The 24,297-nt window shown below is 44.9% G+C and overlaps 1 protein-coding gene and 1 long non-coding RNA gene across 2 annotated transcripts in view; one reads left to right on the top strand and one right to left on the bottom strand.

Annotated features, from left to right (window-relative positions):
- LOC142769008 (uncharacterized) overlaps window positions 1-24,297 on the bottom strand; it is a 346,562-nt gene that overhangs the window by 57,352 nt on the left and 264,913 nt on the right. The gene's annotated exons all lie outside the window — the stretch shown is intronic.
- LOC119186100 (trypsin iota) overlaps window positions 11,685-24,297 on the top strand; it is a 38,559-nt gene continuing 25,946 nt past the window's right edge. The window contains exons 1-4 of the mRNA XM_075872096.1: window positions 11,685-11,783; window positions 15,419-15,446; window positions 19,895-19,968; window positions 20,315-20,418. Of these exons, the coding sequence (XP_075728211.1) occupies window positions 11,685-11,783; window positions 15,419-15,446; window positions 19,895-19,968; window positions 20,315-20,418 (305 nt within the window). The remainder of the gene's footprint in view (window positions 11,784-15,418; window positions 15,447-19,894; window positions 19,969-20,314; window positions 20,419-24,297) is intronic.

The raw sequence follows: 24,297 nt of genomic DNA, 5'->3' as shown, positions 1-24,297 counted from the left end.
TGTAAAAGGGTACCACAAGATACAAAGAGGTCCAGCACCCAATGCGGATAAAGTCGAAGATGTTCCTGGGGCACAAAGAAGTGCAAAAAAGTGGCGCCACGACTCTTACTCGGAAGTATTGAAGCGCTCAGCACCAAAACATCGCATTGGCAAAGAAGTCCGGGCCCAGGAACATGCCGAAGTGGAACTTTCTGCCGGGCCAGACTCAGCCAAGGAGCCACTGACTACCAAAGGGAAGGGTCACAGCAGCTTGCTGAGAAAAAATTCTTCAAGAAATGCGATCTCGGCGGAGACAGCTGGAAACGAGCAAGTCATTTTGCCAATAATCTTTGCAGCTCTTATAGCAATTCTACGATCCCTGCCACAAGCAGGTTCTTTACCAGAAGTGAAATTGCTGCTAGATGTTGAGCATCTTTTCTTGTCGTAATCATGGCTACCGGACTATCTAACTGGTACAAAAGAAGTGCAATATTCCAGTGGAACTGCAACGGTTTGCAGAATAACAGTGGAGATTTTCGGAAATTCGTCGCTCAGCACGGATTTCCGATTTTGTGTATTTCCGAAATAAGAGTATTCACTAACTTTCGCTTGTCCAATTATGTGGTGTACCAAGCAGAATGTCCTGCTGCAAAAAGCAGAGTGATGTTGTGTGTGAGACGCGATATTCCGTCGAAACTTGTGGCTACTTCAAAAACAGATGCTCCGGAATTTCTTAGATGCAAGGTGAAATTTGGTAACGTTACTGTAACTGTAGTTAGTGTTTACGTGCACCCTCAAGCAAACGTTTCATACGCAGAGTTGGCTGCAGTGTGTAGATCTGACCATGATCCCATAATTATATGTGGCGATTTTAACGCGCACCATGAATTGTGGGGTAGTGAGCGTCGTAGTGTAAGGGGATCTGCTATAGTAAAAATATGCGGAGATTATGGTTACACTGTACTAAGTGATGGTTCTCCGACGTTTCTACGGGGGCCTAACTATGCAGCGTACTAGACATCACTGTGTGCTCCTCTGAATCAGCGGCTGGAGCAGACTGGACTGCAGACGCTGGTACAAGAAGAACTGACCACTTGCCAGTATTCATATATCACCCCAAGTTGAAGAAAACGCGAAATAACCGCACAACAAGAATTACAAATTGGGCAATCTTTCGAGAACTACAGAGACAAATTCTTGAATCTTGTTCTGACGCAGAAACGTATGAATCGAAGATAAAAAATTTTTTAACAAAAGAAACTCGTGCAGTACCCATTCCAGATGGGTATTCGGGTGTTGACGCTGAGTATGAGAGGCTTCGGGCAATACGTCGCCGATCTGAAAGAAGATATCGCAGGTCGGGTAATTTAAAAGATTTTAAGGTGGCACAGAAAGTACATTCTGCAATGCGTAACCAATGCAGAAGCTTTCAACCAAAAGGTGGCAAAATTTATGTGCCTCACTTTCTCCATTTACCTCGGCGCCTCAACTGTGGAACATGGTACGCGCCCTCCGACAGCCAGTAGTCCACTCGAGACGACTACAGGCTCTAGCGCTATCTCGAGGAGCTAGCGAACGGGTGATTGCCGAAGAATTTTGCGATCTTATACTGAGAAATGGAGAGACAGCCCAAACTAGCGAATATAAATCCTCAGCAGAATCAGCTTCGGCGGTTGTAACAAAGTTCTCTGCGATCAGTTCATCAGATCTGGATGACAGCTTCACACCAGAGGAGCTCTAACATGTGCTGTCTTCAGTAAAACGAACAAGTTCACCAGGAACAGATGGAGTTACATACGCTGCTCTTGCTAATTTGTGCAAAAAAAGAAAATTACACCTGTTGGACATCTATAATAAAAGTTGGCAAGAAGAAAAAGTTCCGGAAAGTTGGAAGATATCAAAAGTAGTACCGTTGCTAAAGCCAGGGAAGAGCCCTATGCAGTTGGACTCGTTTAGGCTGGTTAGTTTGACAAGTTGTTTTTCAAAAGTGATGGAAAGAATGATCAATGAGCGAATTTTATGGTGGCAAGACATGAAAAAACTACTACCAGAAAGCATAGCCGGCTTCAGAAGAGGTAGATGCACAATGGACTTCATTCTGGATTTGGTCACAGATGTGGAAAACCAACGAATACAAGGAAACATCACTGTCGCTGTATTCCTTGATGTCCACGGAGCATACGACACAGTCAGTCACGCTCACGTTCTGTAAGGTCTGGCATTACAGGGATTCAAGGGCAAGATACTGCGTTGGATCGCGGACTTCCTTAAGCACCGGAAAATTTTTGTAGTTACGCAGGAGGGCCCAACGTCAGAACATGTCGTCAACCAAGGAGTGCCACAGGGCAGCGTGCTAAGCCCTACTCTCTTTAATGCAGTCATGGCGCAGCTTCCGTATAATCTTCCACCTAACATCAGATATTCAGTATATGCTGATGATATAATTATATGGATGTCTGGTCCATCGTTTTTGGATATACAACAAACTCTACAAGATGGATTGGATTATGTATACCGCTTTCTAAAAAAAGAGGTATGGCACTGAGTCTGGCTAAAACAGCCATACTTCCGTTTACAATTAAAAGACCTGGAAATTTCCAGATTATTCTGCAAAACCAGCCTATTCAAATGATTAAAACTCATAAATTCTTGGGAGTAATTTTAGACTGGAGACTAACGTGGTCGCCTCATGTCCAGTCCCTGAAACAAAAAGTGGATCAGGCCATTCGAATCCTCCGGCATCTCTGCGGGGCCAAATGGGGTGGGGTACTACAGAGTCGTTATAAGCCCTACATGTTGCCTGGATACGCTCCATCGTAACTTACTCACTGCCTCTGTTGCACGGACTCCCAGACTCCACCGAAAGGAGACTTCAATTGTCATTGGCAAGGAGCTTGAAGGTATGTCTGGGTTTACCACGGTCAACTTCCAGTGATTTAGTGTATGCGGAGGCTCGAGAGCCACCTTTGGCAGTACTCCGAACTAAAGAAACATCTCGAAATTTATTTAGAATTTTCACGCAACATGAAATTCATTTCTTATCTGGTGCACTAATACAAAGGACGGCAACGAGGCTACAGGATACTATATCATCATTTCAAGCAGTAGTACCAGAATTTAAACAATGGAAACATTCAAAACCACCTTGGAAGCTGCCACTTCTCTACGTTATCCGTGAAATAGACGGCATAGAGAAGAAAGCAGACATGGCACCTCTAGTAGCGACACAGTTGGTACTTCATCAGCTTCATGCAATGCATAATGGAAAAACGAAGATATATACAGACGGATCATGCACAGAAGAAGCGTCAGCCTGTGCGGTCTTTATACCCGAAATTCAGAAAAAGAAGATGTACAAATTATCGCACAAATCTTCATCGACGACAGCAGAATTGGTGGCTATCTTTGAAGCAGTTAAGCTTATCTGCGAGAATCCTGAGCCACGAAAATGGGTGATATGCACTGATAGCAAACCTGCTCTTCAGCTAATCAGAAATGTGAGATCACCTTACAAAAATGGTGAAATAGCACAATGTATCGCGGAAACTGTGGAATATGCCTCATCGCAATGTCACAACATTGTATTACAATGGATACCCAGCCACATTGGAATAAAGGAAAATGAAGATACTGATAGTCTCGCGAAGAAAGCATTGAAGGAAGGACGGGATTGCGCAATCCCTATGTCTGGGGCGGATATTCGGCATTTTATATCGCAAGGAGCTAACGATTGTTTGATGGAGAAGTGGTTTGACAACCCTAAATCAAAGGAAACGGTACTTTATGAAGTTGATCCACACAGAAAATTTTCCATAGCGACAGACCTCCCACAACAACTAGAGACATTGATCCACCGACTTAGATTGGAAGTAGCATACAAAAACAGCTTCCTGCACAAGATACATCGATCCAACTCACCGGAATGCCATTGTGGTCATGCAGAAGAAAATGTTCGCCATATTCTTTTGGAGTGCGTTATATACGCGATTGAAAGATAAAAATTAAAGAACAAATTAGCAAGTTTGGACAGACGGCCCCTCACAATTAATAAACTATTGGACCATGGCCTGAGATGCATTTCCAAAAAAAGGCAATGATCTTCCTGACAGACTTTTTAGTGGAGACCGGACTGGACAAGCGCCTATGACTGACAGCCAGAGATGGGTATTGTGTAAAGTGTGGTCATGTATATACTGACATTAGAGTAGTAAGGTGTGCGTGTAAGTAGTTTATGACTGTGTGAACTGCGTGAAGAAAACTGTGCATTGGCAGGATACTTGAACTAGTTTCAGTGTGCTATTATGTTTTTTTCTTTTTTCTTTCTTTTTCGTATTGTTACATTTTGGGTACTGTTATGTATTATTATTTTATTTTTCGCTGCAGAACTTTGTGATATGAAGTAGCCGAGGCAATAGGCACCTCAACCTCTCCACAGCAAAACAGTTAAAAAAGAACAGAACAGAACAGACGGCTTGCAACCTTCCCTCCTCCCCCCCCCCCAGAGGTCCTACTTGAACTGGTATAGCGCATTACGGGGAAGAAGAAACGGCCGAGCAGACCAACACAAGAGGACATTTCTTCTTCCCCGTAATACGCTATACCAGTTCAAGTACGACGAACCAACTCATCCAATCTTCAACACTAGTGGCCCCCAGAGGTCGCTGCTTTCAGTGTCCCCGCTGTGGGCTGGGAGACCGACCTCTGACAGCGTCAGCAAAACTACGGCGGCTTGGTGAACCAAAGCGAGCCGGGGATGGTGAGCGCGTCCGGAAGGTAGAAGAGCCTTCCTGCCTGCCAGCCTCGTCGTCGTCGATGGGGGCACGGCTTTCGTCGAACTGTCGGCGCGTAGCTGTAGGTGCACTACCGCGGTATTCAGCTCGGCGATGTGGGCAAGAACGGTAAATGTGCCCTGGCTCTCCACAGCTGTAGCAGAGTGGTCGGCGATCCGCAGTGCACCATATGTAGGTCTTCCGCATATAGTGTCGCCCGACAGAATCCTGCTGAGCCCAGGCTGCCACAGGATACGATTCGAGGTACTGCGGCACTGGAATGGGCGTGGGTCAACGAACAGCCTCTGCATAGCTGCATCCATTCTGCTGGTATGATACTTCTGGAGCCAATGGACGACGCACAGCGTCTGTATAGGTACACGAATTTGGACGGTGCGGTGGAGCGGAATATTGCTGAGGAGAGGCAAACGCTTGTCGAAGTTCATAGCGAACGACTTCAGTGACGGAGGCTACCGTGGACTCCTGCAGCGGGGACGCGTGCGGCTGCAATGTGTATTTTGCGTTCTCCTTCGCGATCTCCTCACACACGATCTGTCTAATCAGGTGGTGTAGAGAAAACTCGTCGTTTTCGGTATGTGCGGCGGCGCCTGCAGCTGCGCCGGTGGCCGGGCGATCAGACTGTCGGTACCATTGCTCCAACGCATGCTCTATTGCGGTGGCCTCCCTGGTGAACTCGTCCACTTTTGTCGGCAGATTACGCACAAGACCAACAAATAGCTGCTTGTTGACGCCCCTCATGAGATGGCTAAGCTTTTGAGCCTCGGGCATGTTGGGGTCCGCGCGGTGGCACAGGCGCACCATATCCTCAGCAAACATGGAGACGCATTCATTCAGCTGTTGGTTGCGTCCTTCAAGAAGGCGTTGTGCGGTTTCGCGTCGGTCCGCGTTACCGAAGGTGTCAAGAAACCGACGGCAAAACTCCTCCCATGTCGTCAATGTTGCCTCCCGGTTTATAAACCACGTCTTCGCGCCGTCTTCAAGGGCGAAGTATACGTGGAAGAGCTTTCCATTGAGACTCCAGTAGTTCGATTTAGCTACCCGTTCGAACTGCTCAAGCCAGTCTTGCTCATCTTCGTTCGGCCGGCCATGAAATGGTTCAGGAATGCACATATTCTGGACCGTCACCTGTGCAGGACTCCTTACAATTTCTTGAGAAGGGGGGGGGGGGGCTGTCGGAAGTGTTGCTCCCTTTAAAAGGCCAAATTTTGGTTCAAGACCTTGAAGGCGACGGCTTGAGCGGTGCACAGGTGTCTCCACGCGTGGCTGTCTCGTAGGGCTGGACTCGGGGCTTCTCACAGGGGTGCTGATCATGAGGTGGTAATACCCAGCTCCTCCACCAGTGTCGCGGGTTATAAATTACAGGGGGTTTATTTAAAAACACGAACAGTGGGACTTGTAGAGACGCTCTCAGAGAGGCCGCTAAGATTGTCACCTTCTTCACTCTGCTGCTCTGCGCCTCTAGAGCAAATCTGCGTTTTTTGTTGTGGTCACTATCTCGCCGCTAAATGCAGCTATGCACGCGGCAATATATATGCGTACCGGAATAGAGCCCCTGCTTGCTTTCTTTGTATTGAAACAAAATGCTTTTATCACCATTGTTGTCTTCTTACAGCTACGAAGAGCCTTGCAGACACAGAACAGAATCTATTGGAGATTTTTTTACCCAACGAGCTGCCTCGTTCGTCTTTGGAGAAGTGCAGGTTGCAGTTTGTGTCAAGGAGAGTGCATGTTCTCGGGTGGTATTCTTTAGCGAACGCGCCAAATCGCACACGCGTCAGTCCGTTCTGCCCTGGATCGGTGCCCCCTGAGCGCTCTCCTCTTCACACTCTCTCAATAGATAGATAGATAGCTAGATAGATAGCTAGCTAGATAGATAGATAGCTGTATAGATAGATGGATAGATAGATAGATAGATAGGCGGGATATTTGCATTCGCATAAAAAGAAATACTCATCGCTGCCAGCAAAAATACAACACGGACGAGAAAAAGTGCGAGCTCTGTCTAACAGTTAAAGGTGTATATCTATCTATCTATCTATCTATCTATCTATCTATCTATCTATCTATCTATCTATCTATCTATCTATCTATCTATCTATCTATCTATCTATCTATCTATCTATCTATCTATCTATCTATCTATCTATCTATCTATCTATCTATCTATCTATCTATCTATCTATCTATCTATCTATCTATCTATCTATCTATCTATCTATCTACCTATCTATCTATCTATCTATCTATCTATCTATCTATCTATCTATCTATCTATCTATCTATCTATCTATCTATCTATCTATCTATCTATCTATCTATCTATCTATCTATCTATCTATCTATCTATCTATCTATCTATCTATCTATCTATCTATCTATCTATATATTATTCCAAAACAATGTTAGCTCCCCCCTCCAAAAAAAAAGATAACGGACGACCTCAGCAACAATATCTTGCGTGGAACATCACAACTGCACACGTAACACGAAAGCCCCTTCTACATTGATCAGTGCACTTGACGGGTGCGCTTGACGAATGCCATTGTGATCTTCTGGCATGATATTGTAGATCGTGGTTGTTATTTTTTATGGGAGTTGGATGCGGTCTACTGTTTCCTTGCTAATCCAACGCAAACTTTGGCGTCTTTTGTCTGCCGAGTATTCAGTTAGACATCACCTGCGTCGTTACTTATTTTTCTCTAGGCAGTGAAGTGTGCTAGATGGTATACATGTCAGTACATAAAAAAAGTCACCAAGAAAACGGAGGAAGGCCGTGTTCTGTCTCACGTTTGATTAAGCTGGCCATCACAAGTACTTTTGAACTGGCCATACTAAGGAATAGTTCGCCTTTAAAAGCAACGACGTTTGATGATGCGCATTAAAATGCAGTATGTGTTACATTGCAGACATCTTCCGTGACAAAGTAATTCAAGTATAATGAATATTTATGCTTTATGTATTAACTTGACAGGCATCAAGGTAATACTTCAACTGACGCCAACGTTGAAACTCATGAGATAGGCGTTGCCGGTGTAGTGACTGAGCGCGTGCACGACCTAACGCGAGCCTTCTATCTATAGAAGAATGGGGAGAGAGAGAGAGGTCCGCTACGCCTCAAAGAAAGCTGTTAGCTGGTGCGTGCAGTGAAGGCAGCGCTCACGCCACCTTCTCAACCCCACCAGGGGCACCACTCACGAGACGAGAAGCCCCTTCCATCTCCCCGAACTCACGCCAGAAAAGAAGACTGGGCGCTTGCGCAGTCACGGTGGTCACGCCGCACGCACACCGGATAGACCTCGGCCATAAGGCCATAAGCTTCTTCGCCTCTAGTTAAACTTTAAACTTACCCACGATCAACACTTGTTTATATATATATATATATATATATATATATATATATATATATATATATATATATATATATATATATATATATAAGTCACCAGAAGACGTATGTCCTGACGAAGTGACGAAGGCCGGTCCCCGGCCGTAACGTTGGCAACAATAAAGCATCGTTTTTCGTTTGCTCGTTCGCTTCTTCTGGTGACTTATAACTCGACCGCAATCCAGGAAGACTTTCAAGATATATATATATATATATATATATATATATATATATATATATATATATATATATATATGTATGTATATTCTGACGAAGGCCAGTTTCACGGCCGAAACGTAAAGAAACCTTTCCGTTTTTCGACGTGTCTTCTTTTTATTCATATATATATATATATATATATATATATATATATATATATATATATATATATATATATATATATTTATATATATATATGGGGGGGTGTATTGATGGAGCTCTGCGTTTACTCTAGTTAGGTGAACCAGTGACGCAAATTATTCGGATGCAAAGATCTCAATACATTTCCACGTAGTTGCAGAGTTCTTTATTTTCTTTAGATGTTTTCCTGATCCCCTTTCAATGCAGTGATTAGTATTAATAATATTTCTATGCTGGGCTGCACAGCTAAACCACAGTCATAGAGCAGGTTGAGCGCGAAAAAAGTTGTGATATGATTATATGGGACGCTGTAGTGGAGAGACCAGAAATTTCGACCACCGGACATTGTTCGCGTACTCTTCGCTTTGCTTGTAACGCGGCCACCGTGGACGGTTCGATTCCGCAACCTTCATCAATTGACCATCATTTCTCACTAGACCACGGAGCCCGGTGACGGTGGCAACTGCCGTTAATGCTAGTTACTTCGAGTTCGCAATTGGATTGTATGAGATGGCTGTGATGGTTTTCTTCTCCTCAAGCCAGTGAGACTGATACGAAGCGTACCGTAACAAGAAAAACAAGCTTCAGGTTTTGAAGAGAGGAGGAAGCAATTGCGCATGCACAGGGTGGGAGGGTTGGCGCACATATGGTGGATGCCGCACTACTGAGGAAGCGTCTTGTTGCCTTCGCCTCCGAGTTGAGAGAAAGACGGGGAGAATAGAAGAGGACAGATAAAGGGAAATGCACTACCATGCGCTGTGGGCTGTGGACGCCGCGGAAAGAAGGAAGGAACATAGCCTGCACCGTAAGCATGCCGTAGAAATTGCATCTAGTAGAAATCGTGGTGTAGATGGGTTCACAAAGATCATTCACAAATAAGCTAAATCGCCCCGCCGCAGTGGTCCATCGGCTAAGGTACGTGTCTGCTGACCTAAAGGTCACGGGATGAAATCCCGGATGCAGCTGCTTCATTCTCGGTGGAGGCGAAAATGCTGTAGCCTCATGTGCTCAGATTTGGGTGTAGGCTAAAGAAACCCAGATGGTAGAAATTTCCGGAGCCCTCCACCACATATGGCGTCTCTCGTTATCATATTGTGGTTTGGAGACGTGAAACGGCACATATCATCATCACCGAAGATGACAAACAGCGTCGATGCATTCACAAAGAGCCAAATACTGCCGGCTACTGTCGGATTTATTCTGCGCACAGACAAGCATCTTTTCAATATCTGTCAGCACGCGGCCACTGCGCATTCTCTTCTACGAGAGTTAAGACCCTTCGGCGTCAGCTGTGGTTTCGCATCCACGGCTGCGTGGATGCGAGACTGCTAAAAATTCACGTGTCGCAGCTCATGCTTGTGTATGTGTAGGGGCACGAAGCGAAAAGCGAAGGAATCCTGCACTGCGGATGCGTGAAGTGTATGACAATGGCGCGACGACCTAAACGAGTATGCGCCACGAAAATTGGCCTGCATATACAGCAACTTGCCGGAAAATGGAAGAGAATGAAGAAGTTGAATTAGTGCTAGCACGCTAATTTATTCCAACTTCATTCTTTGAACACCGCGTGAAATATAACTTGTTTGTAGGACACCAGTGTATTACGTCCCAGCCTTTTTTCAATAGAGAACATCATTTTTCAACCAGATTTCATCGCCGAACGCAACTTCGCAGGCTCTGCTTTCGAATTTGTTCGTGGCTTTATCTTTCTCGTGACGTACCTCCTATACGGACGTGCCGACTTATTCTACATAGCTTGCTTCTAGGCTGCTTAGATCCTGTCTGGATAATTTCGCAAACTTGATCAAGTGAGGTGTGCCACGAGGGCTTGCTTGAAGTCAAAGAGCCATTATGATACCAATTGCTTCGATATACTGAGGCGGCTGCAAGTTATATACAAAGTCCAGTAGATATATATCTCCACTTACATTGCGCACTAAAGCAAACATGAATTAGCATCTTATCCCTGAGTAAGCCCTTTAAAGCACTAGCCATAGATAGATAGATAGATAGATAGATAGATAGATAGATAGATAGATAGATAGATAGATAGATAGATAGATAGATAGATAGATAGACAGATAGATAGATAGATTATAATTCAGTAGAAAATACCTTGTAAGTCAAAGAGACGACTACAGATCAAGGAAGAACTTTGGCATATCTACACTGATTCCAAGAATTTAACATGACGGATATTTTCAGATTACTTGCAATGACACTATTTAATGCAATTTGAGCAAGTGACACGAAGCACTTCAATGAACTCACTGTTCAGAGCTTCAAAAACAGACCACGTAAACACAGTAATCACGAAGAAGTACAAGGTAGTCTTGCTCCAAAGGAGGCAACATTGAACAATAACTCGAATATATATAGGCTGTTTTGTGGCACAATACGCACGCCAACGCATTCATGGAATTTAATGATACGCTTCTCGGGAGCTCCTATACTTTATAGCGTACAAGAAGTCGTTTGGACGTAGAGTTGGGATGGCAATAAACGCGCATGAAACGACCATTATTTATTTATTTTTAGTTTTCTTTTGGCAGTCACCCTTAAACTGTCACTAGCTCACTGAGCGGCTCTAAGAAGCGTATATTCGCTCAATACCGTGAACACTTGGCAAGTTTAATATGACGTATTTTTTAGACACTTATTCAAAACACGATCAATTGTAGTCATTGTGGAGATGCTTGCACAAAGCTGGCTGAAGATAACTAAAAAGAAGATCCCGTCGTAACCTGGTTGAATGAGCAATCTAGCGAGTTCCCTAAAACTAAAATGTTTTTTTTTTTTGCAGCATAAGAAACAATGACTAACCAAGTGTGGACGACCAGCTCCGCATGAGCGCAAAGCACCACCATATGCACCGTTACGGGTATAGAACACACTTAACGGAAGTTCGCTTTTTTCGTTTGCACGCTGAATTCACTCCTGAATGGAAACGTTTAAAAGAGTCCTACTTTGTGCTACGCAAGAGGGTTCAGAGAAAAAGTTCTAAGAAGCTAGCTTTCAGTTGCCGTGTTTGCATTCTCCTCTTAGTTTAACAGCCTATAAACAACTTGAGAGTGACTGAAAGCAAGTGATGAAGTTGACATGTGTAGCACAAGCAGCGGCCCTTTTTAAACTGCATCAACATTTTTGCACAACTGCGGAGCGCAGAAACTATGGCTTCCTTGTGTGGCGACAAGGTGACTCACACGCATCTACGGCTTCAAATGATTCCTCTGGGGATTTTCGCTGTGGCACTTTCGGTATCAGCAAATGTAAGTTTTTTTTACGCGTAAAGATTTGTCTGCCACAGTGTGCACCAAGGAAAGGTTGAGTCATGTTCGGAACAAAAGTTGTCAGGGTCTCTACGAGATATTTGCTGAGCTTTTTTGAATATCTGGTGGGATGGTGTTCATTCAGGCACAAAGCGCACAACAGTTCAGCTATCGTCGGATGTAATTCAAGAAGTCTATCGTCGGATGTAATTCAGAAGCCGGTCATCACCGCGGCTAAATAAGTAGTCCAGACAATTCAACCAGCAACGTTCTGTAAAGCGGGGATTACTATAGAGTCTTCCAGCTCATGACTTCAGACAGTAGAGAGGGAGAGAGACGATATTTTGCACTTTCATTTGCTAGGGTCAGTGGAGAGAAGGGCCGGGTATATAATTCTACCGAAGCCCTCCTTCGTCAGCTAGTGGCCATGCCTTAGGTCTTGGCGGAGTCTTCAGCCAGCCGTGCTGCCCAGAGTTGGTCATTCGGGCATGCGCTCAGTAGCATAGCCTGAAACGGCTATGGTGCATGCTTGGGTGCATCCGCTTGTATAGAGAAAATACTGCTGGCTTCTTAGCTTGTACACGACTATATTTGACATGTATTCACGACAAAATAAGGTAGGCATGTCATCGGAGAAACACTGAAATAGTCAAGAGACCACACACGCCGCCACTGCGGTTTCACGCTGAACGTATTTGTCAGCTTGACCTATAGTGAAGATTTGTTTTAGGGTTCCGTTCGTAAAGCATAGTTGTGAACAACATTATAAAGTAAACACGACAAATACATGGTAACGCAATAAGTAGAGGATTCCATTTGTACTTTTTCTGATGGCGCTTATCATCTTATGGGCCCCGTGTGCTGGGACCCGTAAGGGACCCGGCACACGGGACCCCTGCGCGCTTTATTCCTAAAGGGACCCCTGAATGCTTTATTTCTTAGCATAGCCCGCACACACACGTATCTATTTGCAATAATCGTTGATAAAGCGATGCCAGCTAATTTTGTTCAAATCAATGTGGTATTTCAATTTTGAGACGAAATCGGGCGTATTTCATTTCTATGCAAAAATTATGCGTGTCGACTTCTAGAAATTTCAGAATGGCAATGAACTTTTCGTTACAACGCTGTCACCTCTGAAAAAAAAGATGAAAAATAATATGACTAATATGAATATTTCCCGCACTTTCTATCTACCGAACGATATATGCTCCTGCAACAAGTAAAAATGAAGAGTGACCAGACTGGCCACTGCCGCTCGAGGGGACGAAGAACGTTGTTTAGGGCTTATCTTGGACACATTGACAGCCTCTGTATTAGGTAGGTCTGCTAGGGCAATGATTAGCATCACGCAATATTTGGCGGGTGAAATCAGCACTAGAAATTCTTATGGCCTCCTAAAACATGCCTACACAGAACACGTGTCACAAAAGATGCCAAGAGGGCCACCTCATCGCCATGTTGGAATGATGTAGAACGGTACAACACATCGGAAACAATTTTCTTGTCTTGCTGTCTGGCTGCTGTATTTGTGTCAAAACGCTGGCGACATGGGGTGATTAGCGAAACGTATTCTACTGAAGATTGGGCGAAAATTTGCGTTTCAATTAAAGCAATGAAATTCTGAAAAGGTGATCGCAAACATACGTAAACGAGGTACGCTGGCGATAGCTAGCTGTCTGCTTAACGGCCATGATACCGACAAAAATGACGAAAGGTAAAAGTGCTTCCTTTTTGGGGCGTGATTCAATATAGGCAGCGATAATATGAGGAAGTTAAATCGCTCGATCAGCCAGTTAGTCTGAGGTACGTAACTAGAAGCGACCTTGAAGGTGGTGAGCGAGGCTCAGAGATGTTTGATGTCTAAATGCGAGAGAAATGCCTTTCTGAGCTTGCTGATCACAGCATCTCGAGTGCCGCTGTTGAGCATATTAGTATTGAGAACAAGTTTAGGAACATCGGAAGCAGAAGCAGCAGTCTCAGAAGCTGCCTCAGCGTGTGATGCTTGAGTTGGGGTGTCGTTAGTTTGGCCCGAGGTTTCAACAATGTACAGGCACAGTGCCCCACGGTATGATAATGATGAGGCGCGATGAAGATGATGATGCAAAGCCAAGATTATGACGATGTTATGTAAATGACGATGGTGATTTTGATGATTTGCAGAAGATGACGATATACAAAGATACTCCATTATGCTAACTTCTGAGGATTTTCGAACGCATTTCTGAAACACTAGTTCTTGATGTTCGAGGTTTTTTGAAAGCCAGTGCCGTAGGTTTTGCGGTAGGAGGCTATTGACTGAACGCTGCTGGTGGTAACCAATTGCGCCTGCAGATGCCTGCTAGAATATGCGCAAAGGCCCTTTTGAACACGCTTCGAATCAGGCCTAAGACAAGAGCAAAAGAAGGCAAGCTTTTTTTTTCTTACATCAAGAATTTTACGAAAATGCCTTTGATTTCATGCTCAGGAACCCGGTCCTAATACAACAACTCAAGCTGACCAGAAGGCCCTCGCCGTGGCGGTGAGGATAGCCCCGCCCGTCCCTACGTGGGAGGGGCCAAACACAGGGGTGCAAAAAATTAGCGGTGCCATCCTTCAGGACCCCAGTAAAATGTTTTATGCCCCGCCGCGGTGGTCTAGTGGCTAAGGTACTCGGCTGCTGACCCGCAGGGCGCGGGTTCGAATCCCGGCTGCGGCGGCTGCATTTCCGATGGAGGCGGAAATGTTGTAGGCCCTGTGCTCAGATTTGGGTGCACGTTAAAGAACCCCAGGTGGTCTAAATTTCCGGAGCCCTCCACTACGGCGTCTCTCATAATCATATAGTGGTTTTGGGACGTTAAACCCTACATATCATCATCATCAAAATGTTTTATACATCCATACCGCAGCAAGTATACAGCAGCACCCATCAGAATCAGTAATGGTATGGTTCTGAAGTTTAGTTTTGGGCTATAATGATGCGTAAGTGTTTCGACAGCAACGTTCACGACAGCAAACGTACGTGCAAAACCATGGCATGACAATAGGAAACGCAATACGGAATGACTAGGGGTGAGTGTGATCCAGCTGGGTACTCGGGAAGCATTTATAATCTAACATTCAGTCATTTATTAGTTTGGTCTCTATCAAGAAGTGGCCTCACTACTCACTACTCCACTATGTGGGGTTTAACATCCCAAAACCACCATACGATTATGAGAGACATTGTAGTGGAAGGCTCCGGAAATTTCGACCACCTGGGGTTCTTTAACGTGCACCCAAATCTGAGTACACGGGCCTACTACATTCCCGCCTCCATCGGAACCCGCGACCTGCGGGTCAGCAGCTGAGTACCTTAGCCACTAGACCACCACAGCGGGGCTATCAAGAAGTGGCCTACGTGGCTGGAAACCTAATAGGAGGATTCAAAGTGGGCATGATAGCACTTGAGTCGTATGGATGCTGTGGCGAGTGGCTGTAGTGGCATGAAACGTATGCTGTCTCAAATTCATGAGTGGTTATTACATACTCAGTGACTAAGTGGTGCAAAATGTCATTTGAGACAAAAAACTCAAATAAAATGCTTTGTTTCGTCTCTTTTTGACATCAACTTATATTTGAATGAACGATAACGTCGCCTTTCTTTCTTTTTTCAGCAAATCGACCCTCAAATTAACCAAATCGGTAAGTGACACCGCTTAGAGCGAATCTTCGAATACTTCTTCAAACAAAAAATTCGGCAGTCGGCGTTACCGCTCTGCGTCAGTGGTGTCCCGTGCCAACGGGAACGAGCAAGGGCGTCACCACATAACGTCAGGAATACATCAAAGATAGGCAACATTTCTGACGTTATGATGACGCCTTAATAACGTCAGCATTGTGTCATCACGTGATACAACGGCACATGATGTTTGCAGCACATGAAATCCTAACTTCTTCAGTAGTAGTCCGATGGTGAAGGGAATGCAAATGGTAAGTTGCTTCTGATCTTGGAGGCCATGCGTAGTCACGGTAGTTGGAGGACACCCGGAGGCTTACAGGGCAGAATCAATTGATCAGTGTGCAATAAAAAGACAATGATTGTCGTCTTCGAACCGCCCTAAGTGTATACGTCACGGATCTTGTGAGTGGTAGATGTTGAACTAAGAGCTAAGATAAAAGATAAGCGTAAGAACTAAGATCTTACAGTTAAAGATAACGGCTGCCTTAGAACGAGAGAGCAAAGCTTCAGAATCGTAGAACATACTAGCAGTACTGTGAGCTAAATAATTACTGGTGACTCTAGCTACAGATTTGGTCCCATTTACTGGAAGTCCCACCTGGGCACCTTGCGTGCCCACGTGTATTTTTGGCTTGACCTCGTGTTTGTTGCACGACAAGAAGGATATTTCCGATGTAGAAAAAACTGTCACGCCGAGATTCATTTCTCCATCTGCCGCAGCAATCTCTGCTTGTCGCAAGGAAAGTGTCTGTCATTAAATTGAACTACTCTAACTAATTTTTAGTCCTTATTAGATCAGTTGCTCACTTTTATCACAAGCAAAACGTTCACTGTCGCTTGAATGCGATATGACTCTTGATTGATAACTATAGGTATTGTGGAAGCTTTCTTTTTTTGTGAATACACAAATTTTTCTAATACACAAGAAACCGAAAATGCTTGAGCGGAAAAGCGATGAAACAGTCGAAGCAAAGAAACAGTTGCTCGTTTCTCTAAAATGAGAAGCGAACAAAACTCGCGTGTATTTAGGATGAATGTGCCAGAGTGTGCAGACTGGTAAAGAATTATGTATAAAAAAGCTCAAAGTTTTGCAGTTGGGGTGATTTAATGAAGGCGATAACGTAAAATCGGAATCTTAAACAAAGAGGGACGATCAGCTTGAGAAGCACGCTCGACAAAAATGCGCAGGATACACAGGACAAGCGGGATCTGTCACAGTATTTACGTGCCTGTGTTTAAAACACCCCTCACCAGAGAAGGATTGGCCACTCTGGTGCAGTATCTGGCCTCTACCTCCCACATGCACACGTCAAATAACCCACGGCCCTCAGTCCCCAGCAGCTGCGAAGCAACTGACCACGGCGGCGGTCAGATCTGCAACGCAGCAGAGGGTGCTAAGAATCTCTGGATCCGGACAGGCCGCCATTGGAACCTTAACTTGGCAACGTTTAACGTCAGAACCTTATCTAGTGAGGGAAGTCTAGCTGTACTATTGGAGGAGCTAGAGGGTGTTAAATGGGATATAATAGGGCTCAGTGAGGTTAGGAGGACAGATGAGGCCTATACGGTGATACAGAATGGGCACGTCCTTTGCTATCGGGGCTTGGCTGACAGACGAGAACTGGGAGTGGGGTTCCTAATTCACAGAAACATAGCTGGCAACATAGAGTAATACTATAGCTCTAATGAAAAGGTGGCAGGTATCGTAATTAAACTGAATAAGAGATACAAGATGAAGGTGGTACAGGCGTACGCGCCTAGATCCAGCCATGATGACGCTTCAGTTGAAAGCTTCTATCAAGACGTGGAATCGGCAATGAGTAAGGTAAAAACGCAGTATACTATAGTGATGGGTGACTTTAATGCAAAAGTAGGGAAGAAGCAGGCTGGAGACCAGGCAGTAGGATATTATGGCATCGGTACTAAAAACGCCAGAGGAGAGCTACTAGTACAATTCGCAGAACGCAATAATTTACAGATTTTGAATACCGGCAATGAGTAAGGTAAAAAGACAGTATACTATAGTGATGGGCGACTTTAATGCAAAGGTAGGGAAGAAGCAGGCTGGAGACCAGGCAGTACGAGATTATGGCATCGGTACTAGAAACGCCAGAGGAGAGCTACTAGTAGACTTCGCAAAACGCAATAATTTACGAATTTTGAATACCTTCTACCGAAAACGAGAAAACCGCAAGTGGACATGAAGGTGCCCTATTGGCGAAAATAAGAACAAAATAGACTTTATAGTGAGTGCGCACCCAGGAATCGTGCAGGATGTTGAAGTGGTTGGAAAGGTGCGATGCAGTGACCATAGAATGGTACGGTCTCGAATTCGCCTAGACTTGAGAAAGGAACGACAGAAACTGATACGCAAGAAGCCAATCAATGAGCTAGCACTGAGAGGGAAAGTACAGGAATTCAGAGTGTCGCTGCAGAAAAGGTAGTCGGCTCTTAGTGAGGAAACCAACCTTAGCGTATAGATACAATGATGATAATCTGACGAGTATCATTACGGAGTGTGCAGTGGAAGTTGGAGGCAGGGTAGTTAGACAGGACACTGGCAAGCTTTCCCAGGAAACGAAGAACCTAATTAGGAACGTCAAATCGTGAAAGTGTCAAGTACAACAGACAAAATAGAACTGGCAGAGCTTTCGAAGTTAATTAACAGACGTAAAGTATGCGATGTAAGAAGGTATAACGTGGAGACAATTGAACACGATCTGAAAAACGGAGGAAGCGTCAAAGCAGTGAAGAGGAAACTTGGGATAGGCAAAAGTCGGATGTATGCACTAAGGGACAAAGAAGGCAAAATAACTACCAATATGGATAGGATAGTTAAAATAGCGGAGGAGTTTTACAGAGATTTGTACAGTAGCCTAGACAACCAAGACCTTAATACTATAAGAACTAGCAGTAATCCAGATGACATACCACCAGTAATGATAGAAGAAGTCAGAAAAGCTTTGGAGAGCATGCATAGAGGCAAAGCTGCTGGTGAGGATCAGGTAACACCAGATCTGCTAAAATATGGAGGACAGATTGTGTTAGAAAAACTAGCCACCCCGTTTTCGAAGTGTCTCCTGACGGGAAGAGTACCAGAGTCTTGGAAGAACGCTAACATCATCTTAATACATAAGAAAGGAGATGACAAGGACTTGAAGAATTACAGGCCGATCAGCTTGCTCTCTGTAGTATACAAGCTATTTACAAAGGTAATTGCTAACAGAGAAAAGAAAACATTAGAATTCAATCTACCAAAGGAACAAGCAGGATTTCAAACAGGCTACTTAACAATTGACAACATTCATACTATCAATCAGGTAATAGAGAAATGCTCAGAGTATAACCAACCACTATACATAGCCTTCATTGATTACGAGAAGGCGTTTGATTCTGTAGAAATATCAGCCGTCATGCAGATACTGCAGAATCAGAGTAGATGAAGTATATATAAACATTCTGGAAGAGATCTACAGGGGATACACTGCTACCATAGTGCTTCATAAAGAAAGCAACAGAATACCAATCAAGAAGGGTGTAAGGCAGGGGGACACAATCTCCCCAATGCTCTTTACCGCGTGCTTACAGGAGGTTTTTAGAAACCTAGAATGGGAACAGCTGGGAATAATAGTTAATGCAGAATACCTTAGTAACCTGCCCTTCGCCGATGACGTTGCATAACCGCGGAGCCGAACCACGAGATTGAAGTAACTAGAAGAATAAGAATGGGGCGGAGCACATTCGGCAAGCACTCTCAAATTGTGACCGGCAGATTGCCACTATCCCTCAAGAGGAAGGTATATAACAGCTGTATCTTGCCGGTACTAAGCTACGGAGCAGAAACCTGGAGACTTACAAAGAGGGTTCAGCTTAAATTGAGGACGACGCAGCGAGCAATGGAAAGAAAAATGGTAGGTGTAACCTTAAAAGACAAGAAGAGAGCAGAGTGGATTAGGAAACAAACGGTGGTTAAGGATATCATAGTTGAAATAAAGAAAAGAAAATGGACATGGGCCGGGCATGTAGCGCGTAGACAGAATAACCGCTGGTGATTAAGGGTAACTAACTGGATTCTAAAAGAAGGGAAGCGGGTTAGAGGGAGACAGAAGGTTAGGTGGGCAGATGAGATTAAGAAGTTTGCGGGTATAAATTGACAGCAGCAAGCACAGGACCGAGTTAACTGGCGGGACATGGGAGAGGCCTTTGTCCTGCATTAGACGTAGTCGGCCTGATGATGATGATGATGATGTTTGAAACACGAGCTGCAGGTGTCGACATAGCAGATACCGACACTCTTAGCTATTTTTCTTTTCTGTTACACTGCCACTCCTGGAAGCACCCCTCTGTTTTTCCAGGGACACATTTCTCGCGGTATCGTTCGTATACGCTTGGTCTGTCTGATTGTTTGCAGGCTGCGGTGAGTCGGAGCCGGTAGGAAGGGTGTACAATGGCAAGCCAATCAGAAGAGAGAGCATCCCGTGGATTGTGAGTGAAACGGCGTGATATGTGTGTTTGATTTGTGAAGTGATGGCGCACAGTTTTCCGAGACGGGACCTGACGAAAGGGACACACACAGGCTCTCGCTCTCAACGAATGGTTCATTTAAATCCGAATCGCACCTATTCAAACAGCGAACCAATACTCACACATGCGTCGATGGAGTTTTACTAAGGGAAACAAGTTACCAGTTTCTCAGAGGTAGTGACGGTGTACTACACAATTTTCTCCCCACTTATCCATGCTGCTGATTCTATGATATATAGCGAGAACTGAAAAAGTGCTTGGCCTTTTTGTGAACCTAAGTGAACCACCGCGAAGTCTTATTTTCCAGGTGTCTCTTGAGCTTGATTATGGTCGCATGGGGATAGCTGGATGTGGAGGAATCGTCATTACAAGAAACGTCGTCTTGACAGCGGGACACTGTTTGCTCGGAGAGTAAGTCCTTGAACCATTCCTGAAACAAGCGGGCCTCATTTTTGCTGCAGGCGATGGCTGTAAGCGAGTGAATGACTGAGAACGCAAACTTGTGCTTTGTCAAGTATACGCCCTGAAACACAGACTATGTTAGTGCCCACTGTAAGTAAATGGGAAATGATTCACACAAACGGCGCTAATAAAGCAAATAACACTGAAAGTATTAGCAAAATCAACGTGAAAGAAGGTGTCAGAGGCGAACAGTATACGCCTGTTTGAAAAAAGTGCACCCACTCCATGAGGTAATCACCTATGAAAACGCAAAGGCTAGATCATTGTTTGCTGCTGTTGGGTACATTGAATTGAAGTATACATAAAGCTATTAAAAGGGCTGTGAAACCACCTTTGCATATTGTATATACCAGGGTTTGGCAATCTATCTAGGCGGAGAGCCAAATTTGCATGAAGGGGACACAGCGGCGGCTGAAGTTTGACAGTAGGAGCAGAGGCGAAGGGGTCGAAATGACTGTAATGTACAAAGTTGTGCATTATATCAAGCGCTGTTTGACACTGGAAGAATAGGCTATTCAAATGTGAGTGTGAAATAAAGTAAGGACACTTTGTAAGTTCCGGAGTGCGTTTTGTGAAAGCCTGTGGCCAAGAACCACTTGGCTGCCATCGCATTAACGCGACTTCTGCAACAAGACGTCAGCCGAACGAGCGTTGCCGCATGGGCAAATGTCTCATCACACCAATGCTGAATGTGTTGGGCACGTGCGAGGGGACGGTCGGACACCACCACTCTGTCATCACGTGATTGCGCAGAGAGCGTGGACAGCAGAGGCCGAAGCTGGCACCGTTCCCGGGCATAGACGTACGAGTGGTGTGAAGCGACGAGTATGAGCCATCGAAAATTTTTGCCCTATAATATTAACGACTTTTTCTACCTTGAAAAGTGGTTCACTCGCGTACAAAGTTTCTTTGATCAATTGACTGATATGTCGGGTTGAACGACCCAAAACCACCATATGATTATGAGAGACGCCGTAGTGGAGGGCTCCGGAAATTTTGACCACCTGGGGTTCTTTAACGTGCACCCATATCTGAGCACACGGGCACACCGCATTTCCGCCTCAATCGGCAATGCAGACACCACAGCAGGGATTTGATCCCGTGACCTGCTGGTCAGCAGCCGAGTACCTTAGCCACTAGACCACCATGGCGGGGCCGTACAAAGGTTTTTGGCAATGAAGTCTACAGTGCAAAATCAAGTGTATCCTGAGAAATGATATAGAATCCAACCAAAAGTTATAAACCCGACGTTTCGGAACCGACTTGGTTTTTTCCTCAGGGGTGACTGTGGAGGCTACGTAGCCACTTCGTCTTAAAAGTACTCGCGGGGTGGCTATCGACACCCCCCCTCCTGTCTCTCTCTCATTTTGCCGTGGAGCGCAGCCCGTATGTATACACTGGGGGAAGGGTTTCAAGAGAGTGCTTGATGTTGTCGGCTTTCCTCTGTATGTGCCACAACTCGAGTAACAATAGTTATTGCGCGAGAACAAAACGAAGACACAGAGACCAGAACACAAAGGACACGAGCGCTCGTGTCCTTCGTGTGCTTCTTGTCTCTGTGTCGTCGTTTTGCTCTCGCTCTATAACTATCGTCATGCCATACCAACTAGCCTAAGCTGCCACACTTCGAGTAACAACCTTCTCCTCCTGTTCGGTTCGCTTTCAAGGATGGCCGTCGCTTCGGAAGTTATTTTTTTTTTGTTGGCACGGATCATCAGGAAGGAAGGGGTTCGCCTCGCGCACGTGCCTTCGTGTAATCTCGGCCGCCTCCTCTCCCACCCGAAAGACCGGTCAACAATGAACAGAAGCCCCGGTGTCGTTTACGAAATTCCCTGTGCCAAGTGCCCCTCGTCGTATATCGGCGAGACGAAAAACCTACCGGAACTACTGAAGCAACACGCCAACGATGTGCGGAAGTTCTACAAAGAGCACGGCGCAGTCGCGGAACATGCTGAGACGTTGGATCACAAAATAAATTTCGAAGCGGCGGCCATAGTTGAAAGCGAGCCGATTTGGAGGAGAAGGTTGTTACTCGAGTCGTGGCACATACAGAAAACAGCCCACAATATCAACCGCTCTCTTGAAACCCTTCCGCCAGTGTATTCACACGGACTGTGCTCCACGGCAAAATGAGAGAGAGACAGGTCGTTACCCACCCAGTGAGTTCTTTGAAGACGACGCTGCTACATAGCCCTGAGGAAGGAACCAAGTCGGTTCCGAAACGTCGGGTTTCATCAAAACTTTTGGTTGGAGTTCAAATCATCTCCTAGTTTCATACCCAACCAGACAGAGTTCTGTCGAATGTTTACAGTCCAGTGTATTCTACAAGTATTGAACACAGTTCTACAAACAAGTCGATTCTCTCTACGTGCGGTACCAGAAATATGTCGTCATTACCTACGTGTAGCACTTTAGACACTACGCAGCACACATTAGCAAGATATTTACAGTTATTTCTGTTTTTGTGTTTGCACTTTGCATTTCCACACTCGGGAGAATGTTGCGCCATTTCTCAGTACCTTAAACGCCAAGTGACGTCTACTTCACAATGCAAGGCTTTTTTCGCTGAGTCACTTTTCATTGTGGTACGTGATGCGTGCCAAACCGCACTACTTCGCGTAGGAATAAATGCGCTGAAGCTCAGCCCCTTTGCTTTTCCATCATTGCCAAATGAAGTCTTGCCCTAGTATAGCAACACCATATTGAACAACACTGGATATTTTACAATTTGGATCATATAATCTTTTCAGTGTAGTTGTACATATATACCAACTTTTCAAACTACCCCAGCAACAAGGCCAGCGCTCTAGGATTTGTCTGCGACCCCACCGAAGTTGTCCTGCCGGCGAGAACCACAGCTCGGAAAATTTTACGCAGTGTTATATTGAGCGAGAAAGCCTGAATACCACATAATTTCAATTTCCGCAAACCCCTGCAGAGTAACGCATTATTCAAAGCAAGCTCACAGCACGGCTGAGGTTGACTCATTATTTAGGTAATGTCGTCCCCTTGAGCCATTACTGGAAAAAGGGCAAGCAAAGTGCAGTGTCCGTAGTGGCATAGTCAACTTCAGCTCAGTAGGCAGGGCCAACTATTCGGAATATTTCCACACCTGGGTACCCATTTGCAGCTGAACCGAGATCTGCGAAAAGCAGTTACGAAAACAAACACCATTGAATTTCGCCTACCGGAGTCATTTCGTGTACAGGTTACCAAGCTATGCCGCAGTCGTGGCCGATTGTAGGCATGGTCGCCACACTGCGGCGTTGTTTAGCCCTCAGCTAGCGCATAATTATATATATATATATATATATATATATATATATATATATATATATATATATATATATATATGTATATATATATATATATATATATATATATGTATATATATGTATATATATTTATATAAGAATGGGATATGGCACAACGGCAGCGTTGTCAACAAGGATAAATATATTTATTTCCCAACAGTTTCGGGAGGAGTCCTCCCTTCATCAGGGGATGAGTTATACTGACATAAACTTCCGAACTTCGTTGCTGCCGCGTCCCTCTCGCCTTGAAAGATGTTTGCGAGAGTGAGAGGGAACTAAAAAAATGAAAAAAAAACAAAAAAGGGGGAGAAAAAAGACGAAAAAGAAAAAGAAAGAAAAGAAAGAAAGTGAAAACGAGGAAGAACCACTGTCAACACTGAGAACGAAACCAACTGTCCGTGTACATCCACATACGGTTCACATCACGTGCTATCCAGTTCTTGACGTGTGTCGGGCCACCCAAGATTGTCGCCGCGGTGCCGGGAGGGTCCGTGACGGCGTGCGTAAAGAAAGG

This window comes from Rhipicephalus microplus, chromosome 8, assembly GCF_043290135.1.
Source record: "Rhipicephalus microplus isolate Deutch F79 chromosome 8, USDA_Rmic, whole genome shotgun sequence".
NCBI lineage: Eukaryota > Metazoa > Arthropoda > Arachnida > Ixodida > Ixodidae > Rhipicephalus > Rhipicephalus microplus.
The sequence above is the reverse complement of the archived record's forward strand: the minus strand, read 5'-3'. Positions and strand labels throughout refer to the sequence as shown.